The sequence below is a fragment of the Tachysurus fulvidraco genome, chromosome 3 (genome assembly GCF_022655615.1).
Source record: "Tachysurus fulvidraco isolate hzauxx_2018 chromosome 3, HZAU_PFXX_2.0, whole genome shotgun sequence".
NCBI classification, from domain to species: domain Eukaryota; kingdom Metazoa; phylum Chordata; class Actinopteri; order Siluriformes; family Bagridae; genus Tachysurus; species Tachysurus fulvidraco.
Genome location: NC_062520.1, coordinates 23793210 through 23820320, shown reverse-complemented (window position 1 = coordinate 23820320; position 27111 = coordinate 23793210). Strand labels below are relative to the sequence as shown.

At 36.1% G+C, this 27111-nt stretch overlaps 2 protein-coding genes and 1 long non-coding RNA gene across 7 annotated transcripts in view; all 3 read left to right on the top strand.

Annotated features, from left to right (window-relative positions):
• LOC125140842 (carcinoembryonic antigen-related cell adhesion molecule 5-like) overlaps positions 1-23830 on the top strand; it is a 141933-nt gene extending 118103 nt beyond the window's left edge. The window contains exons 21-23 of the mRNA XM_047811012.1: positions 22600-22674; positions 22814-22869; positions 23696-23830. Coding sequence (XP_047666968.1) covers positions 22600-22674; positions 22814-22837 — 99 coding nt within the window. The 3' untranslated portion in view covers positions 22838-22869; positions 23696-23830. The remainder of the gene's footprint in view (positions 1-22599; positions 22675-22813; positions 22870-23695) is intronic.
• On the top strand, positions 1404-15778 carry LOC113643712 (carcinoembryonic antigen-related cell adhesion molecule 1-like). 5 transcript variants are annotated; one of them, XM_047810932.1, is made up of 9 exons: positions 1404-1720; positions 8528-8635; positions 9246-9560; positions 10567-10842; positions 12491-12620; positions 12965-13002; positions 13214-13236; positions 13563-13664; positions 14714-15778. In XM_047810932.1, exons 2-9 carry the CDS (start codon positions 8584-8586, stop codon positions 14777-14779), a joined length of 1002 nt encoding a protein of 333 aa, XP_047666888.1. In that variant the 5' UTR covers positions 1404-1720; positions 8528-8583; the 3' UTR covers positions 14780-15778. The 5 variants fall into 5 exon arrangements, with proteins under 5 accessions (XP_047666888.1, XP_047666889.1, XP_047666887.1 ...); XM_047810933.1 differs by having other exon boundaries at positions 14050-15778; XM_047810935.1 differs by lacking the exon at positions 14714-15778 and adding an exon at positions 13347-13375 and having other exon boundaries at positions 1407-1720.
• On the top strand, positions 17302-21107 carry LOC113643713. Its single transcript, XR_007140092.1, has 3 exons — positions 17302-17427; positions 17546-17767; positions 20976-21107. It is a non-coding gene; the product is annotated as an uncharacterized LOC113643713 (long non-coding RNA).
• Positions 23831-27111: the final 3281 nt, after the last annotated feature.

Sequence of the window (27111 nt, the reverse complement as noted above, 5' to 3'; positions counted from 1 at the left end):
GGGTGCATTGAAGCATAAAGCTAATACACTGAAGGCAAGAAATGATGCATGGAATTTGTTAATGCAGACCGATGCAAGGAAAAGGTTTTTTGCTTCAAAATAAATGTTCAAGCATCAGTGAAAGCTCTCTGTCTTATTCTTTGGGACCTAAGGGGCCACTACAGTAAAACTCGCCGTTACATATGAGACTTTCATCACATCGCGCTGCTGTTCGAATCTCTCATCACAGCTGGTTAATCGAGTGAGAGTGACTTTGCATCCGAGGCTACTTCCTCATCGAGCTGCTGTTTCGAGGCCATAGATATCTATACACTAGATGTCGCCCTGGGATCCTAAAAATGCGTCAAAACCGCCGCCATCTTTGTACGGTGCTCCTTTACCTCAAATGCATGGACGATGCCGGACTGTGCTGTGTTTGGATGTTCAAACGAGAGAAATCTAAAAACCAGACAGCAACGGATTACATTTCACAAGTGAGAATGTTTTATGATATTAAATGTTAGGAAATTATATTTCTTGTTCTGTTGGTTTGTTTTAGTCCTTGGTTAACGACCGCAGCTAATCCCTGCTAGTTACCCATTAGTTTTTGACAGTTAGGAAAACCGACAATGTTTGTTTGTAGAGTCCGATAAGGACGTTAAAAATTGACCCATGCTTTTTTGCTTGAAGGTAAAAAGACCCAACTTTATATGTTTTGTACGATTCCCGTATCTGTCAAACATATTTTATTAGATTGTCCTTAACACAAGAACAATGCTCTTTTAGTTACTTCACTTAAGGACATATTTAATGACATTATTCCTGAAAAGGGTTTGGATTTTTTTTATCGTATGTTAAAAAATTTTATAATATGACTTGCTGTCTATATTTGTTTTGTTTTTATTGCATTTATATGATATTTGTGTTTTTGTAATTGAATTTTTGCCATGAAAATAGCTTTTGATTTCTGACATGGTATTAAATAAAATAATCTGAATATGTTTGTAGATTCCCAAGTGATAAACAGAGACGTCAGTCATGGACAAGTTGCAGGGACACTTTAGTCCTGGAAGGATGTCACTAGTTAGCTTGGCAGTGTAACACAAAAAACTGTTGTTTTTTGTTTGTTTGTGACTTTATTACATACTTATTTAATGTGGCAAAAGTATTGCGGGAATGGAATAAATATAAGATTGAACGGTTTTTGGCACCTCAACTATCTAACTTTCACATTATGTTCCTCTTGAATTTGAGATTTGCTTCCACCTGCAAATTGCTTTGTGTATCATATTTAATAAACCAATACAATTTAAATGTTTAAATGAACATGTATAGCATTGTAGCAGTGTTGCAGGCAGTAGGCTATAAGGTAAGTAGTGATTGTTCATTTGAAGTTTACTCAAGTGGAAGAATGTAAGTAATAAACTTGCACCTACTAGCACTATGCATTATATTGTGAAAAAGTAGATTATCTTAATATCAAAACCTTAAATTTTCTCTGGACTTAATGATAAATACATGTCTGACTGCGGCTATTTCCTCATCGCGCTGATGTTTCTCGGCTATTTCTTCATCGCGCTGCTGTTTCGAGGCTACTTCCTCATCGCGCTGCTGTTTCGAGGCTACTTCCTCATCGCGCTGCTGTTTCATTGCACTCTGATCGCCGCATTCATCAAGATCAGGAAGAGAACCGCAAATTAAAGCACTTTGTTACAGATGCAGAGTTGATCTTCAGTTAAAGGCAAGATAAGTGAAACAAATCATAAATACACTCCTCATTTATACATTTTTTACTACATTAATTCTTTTTTTCTCCTTATGTTTAACTTCTGTTCTATGTTTATGTTCTGTAAAGCTGCTTTGAGACGAAGCCCATTGTAAAAAGCGCTATACAAATAAACTTGAATTGAATACATGTGACTTTGCAAATGGAAACTTTCATTACTAACCTGGACCTCAATTAGTTTTATAAACATTGTTAAAGGTTATATGTAAAAAAAAAATTGATAGTTTCAAGATCTAAAGTAAAGAGGTTGTAAGATTAATCACTAAAGTCTGAAAATATTTACCTTGTGAATGTGATATACTAGTATGTGCTATAGCTGAAGTTGTTTGGGTTGCATATTGTCTGGATGTTGACATTCCGTAGAGCGGTTGCATGACATTTGCCTTATTCCTGTTTGCTATCAAATTGAGTGTCTAAATCATAGAGGTCTGATGCGAGTAGGTAACTGCGAACGGCCTAGATTTTCATGATTTTTCATGATTTTCACCTAAATGACATACCCAACAAAGTGGTAGCTCCCACATACTTTGACACTCAGTCAAAGACACAGAGTTACAGAGGCTAGAATGGAGGGTTTTTATTTCAGTCATAGTTGTTTATCTGACAAACTAACCAAATACACTGCTGTAAACACATATTCTGGGATAAAGACAACTCAGGGTCATAGCCACATGTCTTAGGCGCCGCCTAGTTCAGGTGACTAACAACTTGATTACATTTTATGACTGCTGTAAATCATATGCTTTGTGTGTGGGATTAATAAAATCCTGAGAGTCTAAGCTTTCAAACAATGTATAACATGACCGTATATTTAGAGGATTTAATGCTTAAAAGTTACAATGAAGTTGATGCAGCCTCGGCTCAGGGGGCGTGTGTGCCGTGTACGGCACAGCATTCGCTAAGAGGTTGGAATACAGACAAGAAATGGAAGACACATCTTAGCGAACAGCTGAGCAAGCAAGTCTAATGCCATTCCTTGTAGAAGAGCAACAAATCAGATCGAGTTCACAAAAAGGAGCTTTAAAAGAGAAGGACCTGGAGATGCATAACATGGAAGCAAAAAGGCATCAGAAAGCCTTTAACAAGACTTATGACTCCTGGAAGCAGGCAGTTAAGGAAACAAGGTCCAAATTGAAAACTTTATGCTTACGTGAAGATCTTGATCAAATCCAAAGAAATATCCAAGACAAACATGTAGTTAGCCAGTGTCATGCTCCATTGTTGCACAATCATACTGCGACTCCAGAAATTGTTCAAAGAATTGATAATGAAGTTGCTGTGAAAGAGAAAGTAAGACAAGTATTAAACAATGATGAGTATGGATCTATTTTTGGTGACACAACCACTGAAACTGTCATCTCAGGATCATTACCAAGTTTAAAAGGCCAGTCAAATATATCCTCCAAAACTTCCAGTAAGCGAGCTGATGCCGAAGCAGAACTTGCAGCCAATTAGAGCAAGCCAAAGCCATGCAAGAAATCTGTGATCAGCAAGCGAGACTACAAAAGGTGGAAAATGACTGGAAGGCGAAAGAAGCAAAAATGCAACCAGAGATTAAACAAAGGGAAACAGAAATGTGTCTAAGACATGAGGAGGAAAGAACGAGGCTGCAGATGCTAAAGGCTGATAAGGAAGGTTGCTGCAGCTCATGTGAAGGCATACAAAGATTTTGAGGGAAATCCTGGAGACTATGAAGAAGAAAGAGTCGATGTAACTATGCCTAACTGGATAGAGGCTAATAGCAAACCTAGGGCTGGGTGATAAAACGATAACGATATGTATCGCGATAGACATGTGTTCGATAGCAATATAAAATGTGCTCGATAAGATGTTCGATATTTTTATTCTTCGTCGGAAGAAAACAGAAGTTGCGAAGCAAGTTTGGTTGAATTAACAAAGGCGCTCACTCTCTGGTAACCTAGCAACTTGGGGAGTGACACTCTAACAGCCAATCATGTAACAGTATCAAGTTTGGTTGCGCCATATCGTTGTCTCGTGCTGGTGCCGGATTCCTCTTCAGTCACTGGCTTCACCGACTTCAGTGCCGCAGCGAGCAAGGAAATTGGAAATAAAAGAGGAAAAGTCAGCTCGCCAGTATGGCAGTTGTTTTGATATTATAACTAGCGCTGAAATGATTCCTCGAGTAACTCGATTACAAAATTGTTTGAGGCAAATTCCTCTGCCTCGAAGCCTCTTTTAATTCATTTTAAAGCTCACATCACGTTATTGTGCAATTATTTTGTGTGTTGTATTTTAGCAGTCTTTTGATTTGAGTGCACGTGCATGTCAATGAGCAAAGAGAAGAAACAAACAGGAGAAAATGGCAGAAAATGTCCAAGTTTTGGGACACTATTAGAGCGTAGAAACATTTCTTCAAAGCGCAGGGCAAGCCTCAATTCTGAGCATGTTGATAACTTTTTTCATTGCAATCACATGCTCCTTTAAAGACTTTTAAAGAACACACATTGAGAGAGAGAGAGACTTTTATATTCTGATTAATGTATATGCTTAAAGCACTCGGTGTGAAACCATGCATGGCCTCTAGGTCCAAGTTCCTGTCCATGTTTTTGCCTCCTAAATACCACAAAGCATTCCAAATTAGACAGTAAAGGTTTGTTTTCTCTTTTAGGTTTAATATTGCTCTTTAATTAAGCAAAAATATATTTTATCCGGTTACTCGATTAATTGACTAAATTTTTGGTAGAATACGTGATTACTAAAATATTCGATAGCTACAGCCCTAATTATAAGTCTACAAAAATATACTTGAATAGTAAGAATAAATTGAGTTACTTTTTCATATTTCTGCAGGTTTTATATTTCAAACAATGTTACTGTAGTGTATCGGGTTTGTTTTTCATATTACAGCTGTATCTCAGTCTACCTCAGTTTTATTTCTGTTTACAAAACACTGCACATATTTTAAAACACTTTATTCACCAGAAGGTGAACAGCTAGTGAACTTCCTAGCACTAAACTTGCACTAAATTCTCCGGTTTCTCTATGTTTATATTTATATTTATTAAGCATTTCTTACATTTTATTTAATTTTGCACCTTAAATGTTAAGAGAGAATTGTTAAGTGTACATTGTGACTTTAGACTTATGTTTACATTTTATTTATTTGAGTTTTCCTGGTTGTTGACATTTCTGTCTTAATAACTGAGGGGATTATGATAAGAGGAAGGTTAAGCTTAAAATAAAAATGTTTAAATGTAATATATTTTTCTCCAGGTCCTTATTTTAAATGGGTTATGAAAAAGTTCAATATATATCGATATCGACCGATATGAAACACTGATATTGTGATACAGTTTTCGGCCATATTGCCCAGCCCTAAGCAAACCCCGGCTAAATCCTGAGGTAGAGTCTTTCCATCCTCATCAGATCATTTCAACAGCCACAGATGACTCGAGACATCGACTTATACTCAGGTAATTTCCGTGGACAAGAGTCGACTTATACTCAGGGAGTTTATTAATGCTTGAGTTAACTCAAGCATTAATAAACTCCCTGAGTATAAGTCGACTACCCATTCCAGAGCCAACAACTTTCACTGGTGATCCACTGAAATTTATTGACTGGAAAATGTCCTTTACAGCACTTATCAATCGAAAGTCGATTTCAGCGAGTGAGAAGATTTTCCACTTGAAAACCTATCTTGCTGGAGAAGCCCGCAAAGCTGTGGAAGGATTATTTTATAGAAACTCAGACGATGCATATCTGGGTGCCTGGAAGGTTCTCAGATGAAAGATTACCAAAAGAGCTCTGAACACTAGAGCTCAAGTTATGGGTTCAACCCTAAAGAGACCAGAATTCCAATCAACACTGCCATGCTCTGTTTGTAAGAATGAAACACACTATATTGCCAAATGTCCTGTCTTCGCAGCAAAATCCACAGATGACAAAAGGCTTTTCATTCGCGAGAACCACCTCTGTTTTGGATGCTTGAGGAAGGGGCATATCACAAAGGACTGCAACAGATGACACACCTGTGGCACATGCGGCCTTCGCCATCCAACTTGCTGCACGAAAAACGTGACAAAATGCCCATGAAGACACCAAGATCAGACTCTGCTCCTACTGACTCACACACTAGCCAGGAAGTCCAAAAAGTCATGGCTCATGCCCTAACACAGTGTGCATCAGCCACCTCTAGCATTGTTCCTGTCTTCATCTTGACAGTGGAAGAACCACACTATGAAATTATGTATGCTCTACTTGATACGCAAAGTGATTCGACTTTCATCCTGAAGGATTTTCTGGATGAGCTACATGTAAGCAGTCAGGCAGTAAAGCTAAGGCTAAGCACTACTGATAGTCACCTCAAGTTACAAGGTTAGTGGCCTGCAGTTCGAGGACTCCAAGGAGGGAGGTGTATTCAAGTAAAGCAAGCCTACTCTTGTGATTTCATCCCCGTGGACAAGACTTATATTCCAACTAGGAAAACAGGATTACAATGGCCTCACCTAAAGCACATAGCCAATGAATTACTGCCATTTCGGAGCTGTGACAGGGTTACTTATAGGATATGATTGTCCTTCAGCTTTAGCTCCTTTAGAGGTTATTATTGGCAGTGAAAACGAGCCATTCGCTCAGAAAACAGAACTTGGCTGGAGCATCATAGGCCATTGTAATCCCCATCTGGATAGACAAGTAAGCCAAAGCTTTGTTCATCGAGTTTTAGCAAAGGAAATGTCAGTCCCGTCTGCTAATGAGATCTTAAAGGTGCTAGAGTCAGACTTCAACAAGAAGACTTCAGAGGACAAACATGTATCCCAAGATGATATCTGTTTCATATGACTTCTCACCAATAACATCAAGCAGAACGATGATGGACATTATCAGCTGCCTCTTCCCTTCAGAGGTAACGGTCCTCCCTCACTACCCAACAAGAAGAAGCTTGCTACTGCACGACTACAGCATTTAAAGAGGAAATTAAAGAACAACAAACAGTATCATGAGAGTTACAAGACATTCATGAAAGAAATGTTTAGCAAAGGAGAGGCAGAGCCAGCACCCGCAACATCTTATGGAGAAATACCATGGCATTGTGGTACATACCATGGCGTTTATCACACTCAGCGACCAGGCAAATTGAGGGTAGTGTTTGATTATTCTGCAAAATTCCATGGCATTTCTCTTAACTATACTCTTCTCAGTGGCCCAGACCTGATCAATTCTTGGTTGGAGTATTGTGCAGATTCAGGAAGGAAAATGTTGCTGTGACATCGAAAAGATGTTCCATCAATTCCTTGTTTCTCCTGACGAAAGAAACTACTTGAGATTTTTATGGTGGGAGGATGAAGATTTGGAAAGAGAACCCCATGATTATGGGATGGCTGTGCCTTTCCTCATGGTGAACACTCATTAAAGCAGTCGCTAGAATAAAAAGACTAGCCACAAGTCAGCAATATTCTACTGACATTGTCACTGTGGAAGAACGTGCAAGAGCTTCTGAGGTTGTGATTAAACTTATTCAGCAGCAATCTTTCTCTCAAGAGATAAGGAATGATTCAAGGAGGCAAGGTCCAAGCTCAAATACGCTCTTTCACCTTAATCCTATATTGAGAGGAGGTCTTCTTTGTGTTGGAGGAAGATTGCAACAAGCATCACTGAGTGAAGAGCTAAGACATAAGGTTTTTGATATCTTTCTCCAAACTGTTGCTACAAAGTTGGAAGCATTCAGTTGTATAGAATTATTTCAATGCTTTAGTTCTAAGATTTGCTGTAGTATTAAATATTAAGAACTCTGACCTCAACCACACCAAAGCCCTTATGGCTGAGTTTTGTTTGTTGCAGATGTTATTTCAAATATTACCTAGTTATTGCATGTATTGCACATACTTTTGAAAACAATACAGACTTGCACACACAGTACCAAGATGGTGGACCACGGCACATAGGTGTGTGGGTGCATTGTATGTTGACTGAGTGAACATTCTTGTGCGACTGGAGTTTTATTTAACCAGACAAAATGCACTCTCAGGCCATATGAGAGATAATAATCTCTTCATCTAATCCTTCCTTGGGGTCCTATTCCTGTTGGACATGCCCAAAACACCTTCCCCAATTCACCAGAGGATAAATATCAACTGCTCTGAGAAAAACAAAGAGGAAGAGAAAGAGGAAGTGAATATATGGTTAAACATTGACCAAAGCATGCTGATTAAGCCAAAAGTAAGATTCCACACTTCAGAGAAAAACTTTATGATTTAGATTAAAAACAAAATTCTGTATGAATGAATAAAATAAATAAAGGCAGTCAAAGTCTATGCATTTTATATTTCACCTTTTGTTTGCTCTTATAAGCTGTTCTATACACTATATATAGCATATAGTGTTTATCCTGACCTGTAAGGAGAGAGAAACATTAGTGTGAATAATATTGTTTAAAAGATTACTGATCTGCTTTCTGACCGATAGATATACATCTCAGGCATCTGACTTTAAAGCTTTTATCATTTTTCCTGTAATTCATAAGAGATATAGATAAATTAAATATTTCTGTTGTGATTTGTGTAAATATGGAAATTATCATTAATCTGAGAGTCTGTTCTGTTCTCTGTTTAGTGATTTTATAGTGATTTCTACTGAACAGAAAATGTATACATGACCCAAGGCTAGTTATACAGTTACAAAGGCAGGAACTGAACATAACACTATTTTAGCCACTGAAGTGGCTCACTTTTCTGGTTGTTTAAGTTATAACTAATCCCACTATCTGGTTCACTTTTGGTCATATGTGATTATTCACTACAGATCTCTCTTTAGAGACGACTATTGAGTAGCAGTGGTGGAGCTCTGGATCTCTCCTAATGGATTTACACACTGTGTGCTGCAGTCTGCTTCTGCTACTGACATGTTCAGGTGACTCTCTCTCACTCTCTCTCTCTCTCTCTGTCTCTCCAATAAGGTCACAAATGTAACATTTTTGTTTTTTTAAACAATAAAAATTTATTGTGAAAATGTAATAATCACAGGATCTATTCCTTAAGATGATTTGTTGTATTTTCATCTCATTACTTGTATTTAATTTAATGTTTCTGCTTATAATAATCTAATTTCACCCTAAAGCTTGATGTTTTTTTCTTATCAAAAACAAAATCTACAGTTAATAATGTTAGTGAAACTGTAAATACAGCTTTATTATTTAATTCCCTGTCAGGACTTCTGCATGGACATTCTCTGCTTGACCGTTAGGGGGCGTTCCGGCAGTGTTTTCAGTCACGTGTCCTGTCTCACTCACCTGTTTGTTACTGGGTTCATTATTATGTGTATTTATTTCTTCTGAGTTGCGTTTAGCTTCACTTAGTCATCATTCTTTTGTCGGTGTCAGTGTCTTGGACTCCGTTTCGTGTATTTATTTTTTGTGTCTTTGTTAATAAAATGCTTTTATTCCTGTGATTTCTGACAGAACGGCGACAAATAACTGAGGACTAAACGAAAGCTAAACGTATATATTTGTTTATTCACACAGGTCGAGGCTTTGGCCAAGTGTTGGAATTACCTGAGAGTATAAATAAAACAGTTGGGGAGAATGTAGTAATTACCCCAAAACGTCTTACTGATCCTCCTCACCGCTTTGTCAGATGGAACTTTAATACAGCAATCATTCTTTCTGGACCACCGAATGGAGTTGATATACTGCCACCGTACAAAGACAGAGTCAGTTTTAACACCACATCTTTAGCTCTGGAGCTCAGGAGCCTGACTGAGAGTGATACTGGACAATATGTACTGAGTGTAGACACTACAACTACTTACACTGCTCACACCTCACTGCTGGTACTTGGTGAGTAAAAAAAAAAACAACTTCTTTTAAACACAACAGTTTTACAGTTTCTTATTTTGTTAATAATTCTTATAATAAGTCATCAGTCAATATAATCAGTCAGTTAAGCTCTATTCTCAAACTGGTGCTTCACAATGCTTCTGATTCTATAAGAGCCTTCCTCTAAACATTCATTAAAATGTAACAAAGAAATGTTTATTAAAGAGTTTATATTATTTGTTGTATATCAGTATTGTCTGAGTTCAATATTTTAGTGAATTTAAATATCTCTTAATATTATTATTATTATTAAATATCAATGTTGTGCTGCTTTATTTTTTTATTAAGTAAAGACACTTTTTTTTTGACCGACATTGAAGCCAATGTGAAAATTTTATATTAAGCCACAACACAGGGATATTGGTGCATTTGTGGTGTAAAAGCTGCTTTAAGATAATGTGAATTGTTAAAAGCGCTATACAAATAAATGGAATTGAATTGAACTTGTAAATACTTATATAAATATACTTTTATATGTTGAGTGCACTGGGTTGTTTGGGGGCGTATTCATATTATTAGTTTTTGAATCCAAATCCCTTTTAATTAGTCATTATATGTACATAATAAGGGCATTCCTTATTTTAATAACCACCAGCTGCAATATGTTTACAGTACAGCTTGAAATAGTATAAAATCATGTCCATTTGAATAGTATTAATTATTAATCATGTTTATAATATATTAGTTTTAGAAAATTGCTGTATAAATGACACAAAACTGTTGTTGAAACTTTCAACTGTGTTTTCAGCCATTTAGGTAATTCATTGTTTTTGAGAGTATTACAGTACTTAATTTCAGAGATAAATAATTATTGTATAATTTTACTTATTATTTTAAGTTTTCTTTTACTACAAAAGTATAGTTTAAAAAATCTTTATTATTTTTGTCCTTTTGTCCACTTAATTTGTGTTGGAAGCTTGTGTGTTAAGTTGTGTGTCTGAGCCCCTTACTGCAATTTAACCCCCAGTTCCAGTCTCCAGCGTTACCATAGTGCCAAGTCAAACAGAGCTGGTTGAAAACAACACTGTGAGTTTCGTCTGTTCTGCGTCCGGCTCCTCTCTCTCATTTATTTGGCTGAATGGCAGCTCTGAGATAACGGCAGGGGAGCGAGTCCAGCTAACAGACAACAACAGCAAACTGACCATTACCAGTGTGATGAGAGGTGACACAGGAACATACGAGTGTGAAGCATACAACAGCATCAGCAGAAAAAAAAGTCTCCCATTCAGCCTCATGATTTACTGTGAGTCATTTCATATCATGCGACCTGTTAACAGTCATGAGGTTTATCCAACAATTCTGCATGATATACCTGGTCTCCATAAGACCACGTTGGCTCTAAAGCTGACTAAATATGGACTGTTCCTTATTGTAAAGAAAGTGAAAATGTATTGATACAATACTTTGAACTCACAAAGAAGTAAAGCTGTAACATTTAACTATAATTTAAGTAATATGTATTATGTAAGGAATATGGGATGTGGTAGTTCAGTGGTTAAGGTGTTGGGATACTGATCGGAAGGTCATGGGTTCGAACCCCAAGTCCACCAAGCTGCCACTGCTGGGCCCCTGAGCAAGGCCCTTAACCCTCAGTTGCTCAGTTGTAAGTCACTCTGGATAAGGGTGTCTGCTAAATGGCGTAAATGTAATGTAAATGAATAAACAGAGTTGTGGCATGCTGTTATAGGAAAGTAATTCATTATGGGTTGTGTCATGTTTCAGTGAAAACCAGAGACTCCTGTGATGAATGTTACAAAGCACTGACAATGAGCAATCCTTCTTTAGTTGTTAAATAATTATCTCCTTACAAAATACCTCAGATTATCAATAACACAAAATCTTTTAGGCTTAAAGGTGATGCTTCTGCTATACATGTTCCTCTGAATTACTATAGAAATTATATTGTAGTAGAACTAACGTTTAATTTAAAGCATTATTTCTATCATTTGAATTTCTATTTGCTCTTTGAGGAAATTAATCATGTTTCAAATATTCTCAGATAACTCAAATGTCTATCATATCTAGTGGCGAGGGGTGAAAATAAGTCGGTGTTTAGAAAAAGTCTTTGAATTTTCAGTGACCATTTTCCTTATTAAAACTCTGCTTTTGAGGGAACTTCTTGAATGTGAAGTTTATTAAGTGCTAATACTTGTAGGGCTTTGCCTGACAGTACAAGTGATAAATAATTATCATTGATATTGAGTCTTAACTGTACTGACAGGGCTAATGGTGTTTCTAGTCATTACTGTATTACTGTTTTGATTATAGATTTGTGTTTAAATCTATTGTGAACTGTCATGTATCTGAGTCCTGTATTACATTTTAATCCCCAGTGCCAGTCTCTTATGTTGCCATAATACCAAGTATAAAACTAGTTGAACTCGCCAGCACTGCGAATTTGTCTGCTCTGCGTCTGGCTCCTCTTTTTCATTTATTTGGCTGAATGGCAGCTCTGAGGTAACGACAGGGGAGCGAGTTCAGCTAACAGACAACAACACAAATTTGACCATTATTCTTTTGCAATTGCATGGGTGTTTTTCCAAGTTGTTTGTATTGTATATATTTTGGCTTCTTAGTAACTTAGTAATTGATAATGCAGTACAATATATTTTGGTTATTAATGACAGATTTTTCAGCTAATAGAGGAAAATGAATTTGCTAGAATACAGAGGTATGTAATTAGAGATTAAGTAAGGAAATGAACTAGGAAGCTCTCATGTTATAGGGAGTGTGGGCTATACAAATACTCTGTTGGAGTTTTCACTTAACCATAAGGTTTTTCTGTGCTATGTAAAAAAGTTATTTTAAAAAAATGACAGTCAATTGTGACAGGTTCTTATAAAATAATCTGCAGGTTTCTATTTTTTTTTTTTTTTTTAATTTTTTAATAGATGGTGGGAGTGAAGGAGGAGATGGAGATTCACTGCCTGCAGAAGCTATAGCTCGGATTGTTATTGGAGTTTTATTAGTTGTTGCTGCAAATGCTGGTTTGATTTTCTATTTTGTGAAAGTAAAAGAAATGTAAGTAAATTAGACCCTTGATTTCTAATCTACTTGTTATTTCATATATGGGTATTTAATACGTTTTTTCTACATGAGATATAAACATGTATTTTTTTTTGTAAGCGACTCATAGAACATGAAGTCAGTATCATAACTGTTTAATTGTTCAGAATTATAACTGTTAACACTCAAAGTGCTGTTTTTATAAAGTTGAAGAAAAAATTATATCAAATCAATGTAGGTGTTCTTAATATTAAATACGTCTATGTAAATTTGTCTTCTTGTTGCTCACTCATGTAAAGTGAAATAACACTTCAATCTGTATGACTCTATAATCTGGTCTACATTTTACTGTCATTCAGGCCAAGAACAAACTCCAGAGGAAATAACCAAAGTTTAGGTTTGTGTGAAGATCTTCAGTCATTGATAAATGTTTGCTTATTGATAAATATCAGTCTTAAAGACCAGACATTTAGCTGATTGCATTGTTATGAGCTATGATATAAGCCATTCCTGTGATATTCTGTGTTTTTGTATAGACTATAGAGTATTTATATACACCATCATTTACTACAGCATAATGATTTATTTATACATTCTTTCTTATACAGCAACACATAATGCAGGTGGACATGTAAGTCAGTTTCTTTATTCGAGAAAAAAAGTGGTGATAGAAAAATGTTTAAATTTGAAGAAGCAAACACACAGCAAGATATTTAATTTAGCTGCTCTTTACCTTTAAAGCTGCTGGAATGACTGTACTTCCTCCCACAGTATGTACAAGCCATAGATTAGTGTGTGTTGTGCTGCTTAGTCATGAAGTTACATGAATTTGAATGTGTACTAATAATTAGCTTATCACTTTTAATGAAATTGTTCATCATTAAAGTACAGTTCACTAAATGTATATCATAAATGTATTTATTTACCTATTTTACAGAGTTCTGTTTTTATTTTTAGGATTCACAGTATGAAAATATCCTCAGATTTCATAATTCGAACACTGAGGTGACTGTGGGTGGATCTGACACTCAGATGCCTCACACACCTCACCCTGATACGGTAAACAGTCTATTTACAGTATTTGATTTGCACATTATTGCTATTACAAGATTCATCAAAGTAGTAGATTGGAGAAATTCTCATATAGCACTGAAGTGAACTCCAGAATAACTCATGCAACAAATAATATTTAAGAAATATTGCACAAGCAGGAGTTCTGTTATATTGAACATCAGCACGGTTGTGATTTGGTTGTAGGCACGAGGTTACAGGTTGAGTTCTGCAAGTAATCACAGCTGTGCTGATATTCACTACAACTGAAAGAGTGTGAGTGTGATGTTAAAGTGATAGAAATTAAACAAGAAATTGATATGGAGTAACTGACATAGTATTACCAAATGTATTGTGATTTTTATTTCTCTCTTAAATAAAATAAATCCTCAAGATGACACCAGATAGCGCTTGTTTCCACGCAATACAGAGGCAGACAGACAGTCCTTAGTAAGTGTAATTACACTGTAGTTAAATTGGATTGAGACAATCAGTGAAATGTTTGTTACTCTAAATATTGGCACTCCTGAATATCAGCACCTGTTTTTATTAAAAAATAAATAAATAAATAAAAAAAATTTTAGTTAATGTTTCATCAAATTACTTCCACTTGTAATGGCTAAGAAAGTTATACTGTAGGCACTCCCAATTTCAACAGAGTTATAAGAACAGTCATTGTTCACAAGAACTTTTTTAGAAAGTTATTTGACTATAACACAGTCCTGTTTGTAGCGTGACTGATCCTTGCTGATGTTTAGGTGATGCATTTTGTGAGCTGCTTTCATGCAGCCCTTAAGAACTACTTAAAACATGGCAACCACAAAACAGTTAAACTCTGTACTCCTCTGAAACTGTAAAACTGTATGCTCCTCTTTTTGGCAAGTTTCTGAACAATCCAGACAATAGAAATTTTGACAAACATTTTTATGTGCCTGATTGCTCCTAATGTATTGTTAAATGCATAAAACTCTATGCTTCAAATCCCACCTGTATGTTTACTGTTTAGTGCTCTTTGACCTCCTCTTATTCCTTATCTGTGATGTTTATGGTCTTTTCAGAAAAATCCATTTCCTCCTGTACCAGCATTTAACTCTTCTAGTCTAGGCTTTGAATGTACATTTTAGAGATCTGATAGATGAAAATGTATACAAACATGTATGTGTAGTAATTAAGAAAATAAAATAAATTGAATTACTTCTTTATTCATTGAATTTAACTTTTCACCTTAAGTTTAGTCTTATTCTTTATTTAATAGTTTAGTCGTTATTTAAAGTGTTGTTTATCTGGTCTTCACATTGTGATAAGAAATATCCTTGAATTTTTTTTACCCTGCCTTCCATCTTTTTTTCCCCCCTCTTTTAAAGCAGAAAACTGTCACTAACTCTCACTGTTTTCTAATGACAATTCTAGATATATTCTGTAAAATCACAATTTTCACAATAATTTTCATGTTTTATATTCCCTCTTTTATCCTGACACTGATCACTGATACACAGAACACTCATTAGGAAAATCAGCCACACTTCCTCAATCCAGCATCCTTTCATTATCAATAGTTAATACAAAAAGTGTGGAGGAAATTAGTGGGATTAGTGTCAGCTCACTGCTAGTTTCAACTCATTACCTGACTTTACAGATTCCTTAAACCTCTTTTGTCTTTCACAAATTACTTTTTGTCTCTATTTCCATGTTAAGCAGTTATTTCCCTGTTATTTCTCACATTTCATCTTGTTTATGCATTGTATCATGTATGTATATACTGTATATTTATAATCACAGCCTCCAGTGTCACCCATATGATGATGGGTTCCCCTTGAGTCTGGTTCCTCTCAAGGTTCCTTCCTTTACCATCTAAGGGAGATTTTCTTTGCCACTGATTCCTGAGTCACCACAGACTTCCTCATTGGGGATATATACATACACATTGTGACCTATATATATCTAATATTAATCTTGAATTTTTTATTATATTAATCTTTTGTTCTATGTTTGTTCTGTAAAGCTGCTTTGAGACAATGTCAATTGTAAAAAGTGCTATACAAATAAACTTGAATTGAATTGAATATGCAGGTCTCTGCTTTGTTTCTTTGCTATGTGTTTTTCCTAATAAATACTTGCTAATATTCCACTATTGCTCATTAGTTCATCCAGCTAATATTCCTATTAGGAAGTTAAATAAAACATCAGGAAGATGAGGAGGAAAATGAAAGCTGTTTGTCATTTTAAAGCAGCTTGATAAAACATAAAAAAATCTGTCTACTGAATCAAGGGGTCATCAGTTCACAAATCTTTTAAAGTGGTTAGAGATTATATTGATTATCTCTCAGGCTAAACTTTAAAGACTTTAAAAATGTGCTTATATTAAAAACTGAGCTCTGAAGCAACATAACCATCAGACATCAAAAAGAAGATTTAAGGTGACATCATTGTTATCCAAAAACTCTTAGTTACATCAGAATAAAGGCTCCACCAAACCCCAGGAAGCCTTTGGCAAGAAGTTATGCAATTTTGCTGAACCATGTAGTGCTGCTAAAAAGTCTGCTGAATGATTAAAGAAAAAAAAAGTGCTGATTATTATAAGAGTTGATGTGGGGAATTTCTCTACTAAGTCTCTTTTTCACTTCATCGATCAACCAATTCATTACAGATGCTCATTATTCATGGTCACAACGCAGCTTTATACAATTCCAGGTTTGCATTTAAAGTTATATAGTAACCCTAATGAACAAGCCAGAGATGATAGTGGTAACAAGAACAACAAACCACCCTGTGATTACATGATAAACAAAACTTGAGAGGAACCAGATTCAAAAGGGCAGCCATCCTCATCTTGGTGACACCCACACTATTCTTCACCCCCAACCAAACCATGGCTTGGCATAATGTTTGTATAACAGTACTTCTGTGTATTCATTCATTTATTTTCTACCGCTTATCCGAACTACTTGGGTCACGGGGAGCCTGTGCCTATCTCAGGTGTCATCGGGCATCAAGGCAGGATACACCCTGGACGGAGTGCCAACCCATCGCAGGGCACACACACTCTCATTCACTCACACACTCCGGGCAATTTTAAAGAGATGCTAATCAACCTACCATGCATGTTTTTGGACCGGTGGTGGAAACCAGAGTACCCGGAGGAAACCACTGAGGCACGGGGAGAACATGCAAACTCCACACACACAAGGCGGAGGCAGGATTCGAACACCCAACCCCGGAGGTGCCACCGTGCCCCCGCTGTGTGTTCATAATTACTGTTAACACTATAACAAGATTAGGCTAGACTGTAAAAAAGTTAATCAGACTTTATAAAAGGTGTCAGAAGCTGTCTATAAATAAAACAATAACAAATTTAACTGTTTTGCTATAAAATAAACTCCATTCTATGTCAAAATCACCAGCTACTGTCTGATATTAGGTATTTCCAGTCAATAGTAAACACTCATACAGTATGTGTACTGATACGCCCATAATGTCAGCTATCCCAAATGAGGAAGCAGCAGCAGAGACACAAGGTTGTTACTTAAAACCACACAGAAGCAGACAATGGCAAATGATATTCATTTAAAGAAAGAAATTTTTTTTTCCAGAAATATGAGCCTGATTGGACTGACGGTGGCGCTGTCGTGTTGTATTCGATATTCTTTAGAGAATGGCATGATATCCTTCCTTCTTCATTTACTTTACATTCATTTCCAAGTGGATATGACTTTTTTGTACGCAACACAGCTGATTAGGTTCATCCAATTATACAGTATTTGGAGCATAGTATGTGAGTAATTGTTGGTTTTAATTTACTAATGCAGGTGTGTGATGTTGCCAAACATCAACATAGTACTTAAGTTTGACTTCTAGATTAATGCTTATGTGACATGTGCAATATCTTCTAGGTTTGGCTTTTATTTTGATGGGGGGATTTCGGGTCCGACGACACGCCCACTGCTGCTGAGCTGCGCGTTGACAGGGAGCACACCGGTGCCACCTAATTAGTGCAGCATGTTGGTGGCTTTATAAGAAGCACGTTTGAGTTGGGCTTTTTAACTTCTCTTCCGTGTGCATCCTGTGTGGGCAGAAAAGGTCTTTGGTCTATATCTTCCTGTCACTTTCCCCTGGTGAGTCGCCTGCTTTATCCCCTTATTTTTCAGTCGCGTAGCATAGCGGGTTCTCTTTGGGAAGGGGGAAACCTTTTTGAAATGTTTTGTTTGTTTTTCAGGTGCGGCCAAAGAGCGCAAGCTGCTGTTTCAAGCTGCTGTTTCAAGCTGCTGTTTCAAGCTGCTGTTTCAAGCTGCTGTTTCAAGCTGCTGTTTCAAGCTGCTGCTTATTGCTGTTTTAATTTGTTTGTTTAGGTATATAACTTTCCGAGCTGTTTTTAAATCTTGACTCATTATTGGGTTACAGTCGGCATTGTGCAGACGTTGCAGCGAATATTTCGATGATCTGTTAGTAATGCATTGCCGTAAACATATTTTTAGCCTAAGTTTATTGAATTAACTGGTTATCTCTGGACTGTTATTTGTATTGTGCTTGTCTTCCTTTTTTTTTTGTTTTGTTTTTTTTCCTCTTTCCTTTGTTTTTGAGGTGTATGTTTACCGCATATATAACCCCTTCGACGAACTGTGATTAGTGAGGCTTAACCGAGGGAGTGTATTTGTGTCTTATTTTTGGTTTATCCCTTTTTACTGGCTTATCAATGTGTTTTGATTTTATTATGCACTGCTTTTGTTGTGTGGTTTGTCCCTCTTGTAAAGACGGACCTGGTCACACTTAAAGTTGGCCCCATATTCCCAGATTCGATTTTCCCGAGTCAATAGCTCCTGAGCTAAAGGGTGTTACTACACGATCAACACACTTATTATTATTATTATTATTATTATTATTATTTTTATCTTAGTAATGTAGAGAGGCAGCTACAACCTAATGTTACTCAATATCAGCTTTCCTCCGCGTTGGACAAAATACAATTCTCTGTGCGAACACCGAAGAGACAGATTCCAAGGGACCGTGTTGGGGAGAATGTAGTAATTACCCCAAAACGTCTTCCTGATCCTCCTTACTTACTAGTCAGATGGAAGGTTAATACAACAACCATTCTTTCTGGACCACCGAATGGAATTATTGTACAGCCACCGTACAAAGACAGTCAGTCTGAGCACCACATCTTTAGCTATGGAGCTCAGGGGCCTGACTGAGAGTGATACTGGACAATATGAACTGAGAGTAGACACTGTTATAGGTACTTACACCGGTCAGACCTCACAGCTGGTGCGTGATGTGTAAAAAAAAAAAAGTTAATATTTTTGCAGTAAGTTTTCTTTAACCTTGCACAGTCCTCATTTTTTACAAGGATGTTTTATAACTTTAGAGCTTATATTTAATTGCATTTATGTTTCTAATGCACTAAGTTCAACAAAATTAAAAGTACTTTGTTCCTGATTTGGTGCATTAAATTGCAGTGTCCAACAGTAGCCAGCAAGCATTGATGGAGTCTGGTTGCTCTGATATCGTTTTTCCTTTGTAGCAATGTCCTGGTAGCAATGTCCATCCTATTCTTGGGAACCCGTAACAGTCCCAGTAACAGAACAGCAACTTTCAGATCTCCACAGATATTCCAGTTGTACTTGCTGCACTGGATGGCCTGATTTCATGCCTGTACATGCCCAGACTGCACAAAAGATTGTTCATAGGTCTCTTACAGAAACAAACATTTTGGACACAAATATAAGAAAAAACATGACACAACTGAAGATTTCAATGAAATGGTATGTGATGGGCAAATTTGGATGTGATGTTTGTGATCAGCAGCCGAAAAGTCTATAAGGAACACCCAACAGTGTTCAGGAAGCAAAAACTTTGTTGTGCAGAGTATTGGTACATTGTTTATGCTTATACTGTATATTGATAAATTTGCATTAAAATAATATTGGTACTGGTGTCCACCTGAGCTCTGTACTATGTTTTAACCCCCAGTTCCAGTCTCCAGCGTTACCATAGTACAGAGCTGTCAAACAGGGCTGGTTGAAAACAACACTGTGAGTTTTGTCTGCTTTGCGTCCGGTTCCTCTCTTTCATTTATTTGGCTGAATGGCAGCTCTGAGGTAATGGCAGGGGAGTGAGTCCAGCTAATAGACAATAACAACAAACTGACCATTACCAGTGTGATGAGCGGTGACACAGGAACATACGAGTGTGAAGCATACAACAGCATCAGCAGAAAAAAGTCTCCCATTGAGCCTCGTCATTTACTGAGAGTCATTTCATATCTTGTAGCTTGTTGGCAGTCATGAGGTTTATCCAACAATCCTGCATGATATACAGTATCTGGTCTCCATAAGACCATGATGGCTTTAAAGACGACTAAATGTGGACTGTTCCATTGCAGATGGTCCTGAAAAAGTTACTGCAGCAGCAGATCCAGAGGAACCCTTCTACAGTTCTGGGTCTAATCTCAAATTAAAGTCCAGGCCTGCTGCTGAGTTTCATTGGGCTGTGAATGAAACAGAGCTTGGTGAAATGAGCCAAGAGCTTAAACTGAGAAACATTCAGATCAGGCAAAGTGGCAATTACACCTGCATAGCCCATAACACACAGACCCTACAATACTCTGTGTCTGAACCGATCAGCGTCAATATACTAGGTGTGTTATAGATTAGTTGTTGAAATCATGTGCAGCAAAATTAAATTCATTTAATTAATGTTTTCTACAGTATTATGTAAGGAATCAACAGAGTTGTGGCAAGCAGTTATAGGAAAATAATTAAAGTGTCATGTTTCCATGAAAACCAGTCTCCTGTGATGAATGTTACAAAGCATGGACAATGAGCAATCCTTCCTTAGTTGTTAAATAATGATCTCCTTACAAAGTGCATCAGCTTATCAATAACACAAAATCTTTTAGGCTTAGGCTGTACATGTCCCTCTGAATTACTATATAAATTTTATTGTAGTAGAACTAAAATGTAATGTAAAGTATAGCTGCTTTTAATTTTTATCTGCAGTTTAAAGAAATTAAATATGTTCCGAAAACTCTGATAACTCCATGTGATTTTATTAGATGTGTGAAGTTTATTAAGTGCTAATACTTGTACGGCTTTGCCTGACAGTACAAGCGATAATTATATAAAATAATCTTAGCTAATGGAGTAAGTAAAGTGATTACAGTATTATCTTGATTGTAGGTCATTGATATTTAGTCTTAACTGTACTGACAGGGCTAATAGTGTTTCTAGTGATTACTGTATTACTGTTTTGATTATAGATTAGTGTTGAAATCTATTGTGAAATGTCATGTATGTGAGTCCTGTATTACATTTTAATCCCCAGTTCCAGTCTCCAATGTTGCCATAATACCAAGTCTAAATGAAGTTGAACTCATCAGCACTGTGAGTTTTGTCTGCTCTGCATCCGGCTCCTCTCTTTCATTTATTTGGCTGAATGGCAGCTCTGAGGTAACAGCAGGGGAGCGAGTTCAGCTAACAGACAACAACAGAAATTTGACCATTACCAGTGTGATCAGAGGTGACACAGGCCCATAAGAGTGTGAAGCATACAACAGCATCAGCAGAACAAAGAGTCTCCCATTCAGCCTCACCATTAAAATTAATGGTGAGTTATTTCATATCAGTATAACAATTATGCATTGCTGTAATGTAAATAGAATTGATGTGAGAATAAGAAAAGCACAGAATATTTAAGAAATTCAGGATCTAAAACAAGTTTCAATCTGGTTTATTACAAATGTAATAATTCCCTGCTATGCAATCCAAATTCCCTCAGAATTTCATGTTTTAATAGAAAAAGGACTAATGTAAATAGACAAAGAAGCCGATCTACAACTAGGAATGGATAAATTCCTTTAAAAAATGATAAACTGTATTTATGCACAGCATTTCAGGTCACTGATATTTATCTTGATTTTACATCTTTACATAAAATACACTTTTCCAAGTTATAGCCCAGCAAAGTTATAGCACTTCATATGATCGGTTTAACATAAAAACTTGAAATCAAATAAATGTATGTGTTCTTCAAGATTTATGTCTTGTTGTTGCTATCTGACTTGTAAAGGAAATAACACATTTTACTGTCATTCAGGCCAAGAACAAACTCCAGAAGAAATAACCAGAGTGAAAGTTTGTGTGAAGATCTTCAGTCATTGATAGACATTTGCTCAGTCTTAAAGACCAGACATTTAGCTGATGGCATTGTTATGAGATTGATTATGCCAGGGCTCTCAAGTTGTGGCAAGAACCCCACAATGTTTTTTTTATTGGTTGTTGCGTTATATCTTACCCAGATAGTGCTATTTTCTGATTGGCTATTGTGTAGCCTCTTGTTTTTTGATTGGCTGATAAGTGTCATTCCTGCCCAGTTCCATAGAGACAGCGGTGCGAACTGATACATTTTGGGCGCTGTGAGAAATACGATGTGTGGCGGGAGAGCATGACAAAAGACCGAAATGCATGACGGTCACTCTCAATGCGTGACACTTGACATCCCTGTTATGTCATTCCTGGAGATATTTTGTGTTGTTTAGACTGTAGAATATTTACATACACCACCATTTACTACAAATAATTATTTATTTATATATTATTTCTTACACAGCAACACATAATGCAGGTGGACATGTAAATCAGTTTCTTTATTCAAGAAAAAAGTGATATTAGGAAAATTAGTTTCTCTTTGAAGAAGCAAATACACTGCGAGATATTGAATTTAGATGCTCTTTAAGCTGCTGGGACGACTGTACTTCCTCCCACAGCATGTAGAAGCCATAGATCAGTCTGTGTCGTGCTGCTCAAAGTCATGAAGTTACATTGACTCAAATGTGTACTAATAATCAGCTGGAAACTTAATAATCATCAGTAAACACAAAGTTCACTAAATGTATGTCATAAATGTAATTATTTACCCATTATATGGTGTATGTTCTTTTATTTTTTAGGATACATACTATGAAAATATGGTTGGTTCCCAAAATAAGAAACCTGTGATGCGTCACACATCTCACCCTGATGAGGTAAACAGTCCATTTATTTGATTTGTACACCATTATTAATTTAACCCTATCCCCATTGTGACGAATTTAACTATTGCTATTCTGGCATTTTGTGATGTCCAGTACAGCTTATTGAATTAATGTATTACTAACCATCTAGGGAGTAATATATGAAAACCCCTGACATGCAGAAATCAGCTCTTTGTAGATAATGAGGTAAGTAGCTTCACTTATATTCAGGACAAGAATACGTTTCATCAAAGTAGTAGATTGGAGAAATTCTCATATAGGATAGGAATATCAGAGCCTATTTTTATTTAATAAAATTAAAAACAGATTAGCTAATGTTTCATCAAAGTACTTCCACTTGTAATGGCTAAGAAGGTTATAGGCACTCCATGCATTCCTTGCCCAATTTCAAAAGAGTTATAACAACAGTCGTTGTTCACAAGATCTCATTTAGCTATAACACAGTCCTGTTTGTAGCGTGACTGATCCTTGCTGATGTTTAGGTGATGCATTTTGTGAGCTGCTTTCATGCAGCCCTTAAGAACTACTTAAAACATGGCAACCACAAAAAGTTAAACTCTGTACTCCTCTGAAACTGTAAAACTGTATGCTCATCTGTCCTATTCTTGGCAAGTTTACGAACAGTCCAGAAATTTTAATTTTCAACAAACATTTTTATGTTCCTGATTGCTCTTAATGGTTAATTATTAATGTATTGTTATATGCATAAAACTCTATGCATCAACTTCCACCTGTATGTTTACTGTTTAGTGCTCTTTGACTTCCTCTTATTCCTTATTGGTGATGTTTATGGTCTTTTCATAAAAATCCATTTTCTCCTGTACCAGCATTTAGCTCTTCTAGTCTAGGATTTGAAACATTTTAATGTTTTACATTTATTTTTGAGTCATGTAATTCTTATTCAGTTTTAAACACATTTGCTGCAAGGATTATTTTGTATAATGTTTATTTAAACCCAGTTCAGGAAGAAAGACATGATTGTGTGATCAACACCCTGTATTTTCTGTTATAGGGATTAAAGAGGGCAAATGTCACCAGCTCTGGGAAGAGGAAGTAACAGTTAATATTTGTTTTGATTGGTGTTTTGGTTAACAGATCTGATAGATGAAAATGTATGAAAACATGTATGTATAGTAATTTTATAAGAAAATAAATTGCATTACTTCTGTATTAATTCTAATTAATTGTGCTTAGGATTAGTAAATTTAACTTTTCAGATTTAAAATTTAAGTTATTATTAACAACTTAAGGTTATTAATAGTGTTTTTTATCTGACCTTCACATAGCCTGTGATAAGAAATATCCTTGAATATTGACCTTGAAAGGTCAGTGATAATTTTTACCTTGCTTTCCATTTTGTTGTTTTGATTTCTTTATCTAAAGAAGAAAACTTTCACTTGTTTTTAAATGACAATTTTAGATGAATTCTGTAAAATCATTTATTAGCCATATGTGTCTTTGTAATGAGTCTGTCTGTGTTCTCCTTTGTTTCTGTCTGCTGCCTTGCCCTGTTGTTAATTGTTTGCTCCGCCCACTTCTTGGTTATCATGGACACTAATTGTACTCAATCTTTCCTCCAGGTGTGTTGTCTTTGTCTCTGATTGTCTCTGCTTTGTTGTTGGTTCTTGTTCACTATATCTACTCTGTTTGTTCACTTCCCTGGTGTTAGTCGTTGTTTGGTGTAGTATGACGTCTGTTCCTGTTCTGCCCTGTTTTGTCTGCTTATCTCTTGTTTGTTTCTTGTTTTTGTTATTAAATCTCAAACTGCATTTGGATCCTCATTCGCCTCTTTGCCTCGCTTTGACAGCCTTATTTTCTTGTTTTAAAATTTTCTTGTATTTTCTTGTCCAGGCTCTGTAGTACCACATGGTCACTTACCAGTGCTCTTGTCTCTCCCTCTTTTATTCTTACCCTGATTATCTCTTTGGCTAAACTTTAAAGAGAAACTTGCTTATATTAAAAAAGTGCTCTCAACAACATCATCATCATCATCATCATCATCATCAACAACAACAACAACAAACCTCCCCTTGATTACATGATAAACAAAACTTGAGAGGAACCAGATTCAAAAGGGTAGCCATCCTCATCTTGGTGACACTGATACTATTATTCACCCCCAACCAAACCATGGCTTGGCATAATGTTTTTTACTTTTTTAAAGTGCTGCTGTGTGTTTATAATTAATGTTAAAACTATATAACAAGATTAGGCTAGACTGTAAAAAAGTAAAAAAACAATCACTAATCTGTAAACAGCAACTAGAAAAACAGGCAGGAAACCAGGCAGAAGTGCCACAGGGCAGGGAGAAATTAGGGTCCAGGAACAGTCAGAGACAAAACCAGGCAAAACAGAGACAGGAACAAAGGCAGGATGATTAAACAGGAGCTCAAGACAGCCTTAGAAGACCATCTTGCAAAGAAGTATGTGTAGGCTGCATAGTAATATAGTTCCAGTGAACTGTGGCATTTCTGTTTCTCTCATTGATTCCGCTGCTACACGGACCATGGGTTGTGAGTTTCTAGTTTTGTTTCTAGTTAGCCCTGTGTGCATCATCTGAGTTTTCTTAGCTAAGGCACTGAATTCTTTATTTTGTGTCTTTGACTCTCTTGTAGCTACTAGCATTCTCAGTGGGCTTGTCTTAATTATATGTTAAATCCAATATTGTTTTTCCTCTGTGGTTGCTCAATAAATCAGCTCATTTCTCCTCTACCAGGTGTCTCTGCATTTGGGTTTTTCCTGACTGGTCCTTGGCAATGAATATTAATATGATTATATTGTTGTTATTATAAGTACTTGTACTGAAATGGAGTCATTTGGGTTGCATATGAAGGGGTCAATGTTTCAATGTAGGTATGAGGTTCTGCTAATAAGTTACAATCTGATGTTAAAGCTATAGACAAACATATTTATTTTGAATATTGAATATATCAATTATTTTTTCAGTACTTTTGTGGAAATATTTGTTGAAGAGAAACTAGAAAAAAAAATGTTAAGGGTTTTCTGAAGTATCTTAGAATTCCTCGAGGATGTTGAACGTTATTAGACATTCTGTAAGTAAAGTTAAACTAGTGATGTCCTGCAGCCACAGATGTACTGCATTCATTGAAAAAAAAATACATTTTGACAGCAGAAACTCTTTCAAATTTTAGTCATAATCTTTTGTGCTACAATGGTTAACATTCTTTTATTTTGATGACAGTGTCTTTTTTATTTTCTAAAACATTCTAGTAAAACAGTAAGTAAAACCTACAGCTAAAATGTCTTCATTGTCTAGAAAATCAAGTGTTTATTAATTGTTTTCTAATTTTGTTCTCCACTGTAAATCTACCCAGTACTGTATAAAGGTCTTGGGTACATACAGTATATACTGTAGAAATGCTGTTCAGCAAACTTTTTTTAAAAGAACACCACCCAAAAAACTTCTATAAAGAACACTAAACCGCAATAAACAGAATAAATTCAATATTAACATGTCAGCCTATAAAATTCATTAGTATATAAAAGTCAAATATACGCAGTTTTATATATTTAGGTATTCACTGACAGTGAATTTCTGCATGCATTTATTAGCCCAACAACATGATATTAAGACTGTGTAAACCCACCTTTGGCCAGTAGAGAGCATTGGAAGATCAGAGATTACAGAGCGTAAGCAAAGACTATTGGGCATAACTGGCAAATACAAAAACGGGTGCAAAAAATATCAAATACAACTGGAACACACAATTCTATTTCACTGAAATGTGTATTTACCTAAGAAATTATATTCTGTAAAAAAGCTAAAAGGTACAGCAGCATTTTGTTTGAATAGAACCAACGTATGAATCCTCCAGACCTGATTTGGCAGGCAATGTATTCACCCAATATTTATGGCAAGGTATAAATCCTACATTTATGGCAATGTATACATTCTATATTTATGACAATGTATACATCCTAGCATTTCCTCCCAACAACCACATAGATAACAGTTAACATGTTGTACACATAAAATACATAAACAAGCGTTTCCCATCAGCCTCTATTGCACATATAATATATATGGTCAAAAAAAGTTTGTTTGACATCTTTATCCAAACTGTTGTTACAAAGTTGGAAGCATTTTGTATAGAATTATTTCAATGCTTTAGTTCGATTTGCTGTAGTATTAAATATTAAGAAGTCTGACCTCAACCACACCAAAGACCTTATGGCTGAGCCTCCTCACACCTCAGGCCTCCTCACCTGACAGATTATTGCACACACAAAATTTTAGTTATATCACATACTGTATCATTTCACAGTTTTGTTTATTGCAGATATTGTTATTGCAAATATTATCAATTTATTGCATGTATTGCACACATTTTGAAAATAATACAGACTTGCACATACAGTTCCAAGATGGTGGATCATGGCACATAGATGTGTGGGTGCATCGTATGT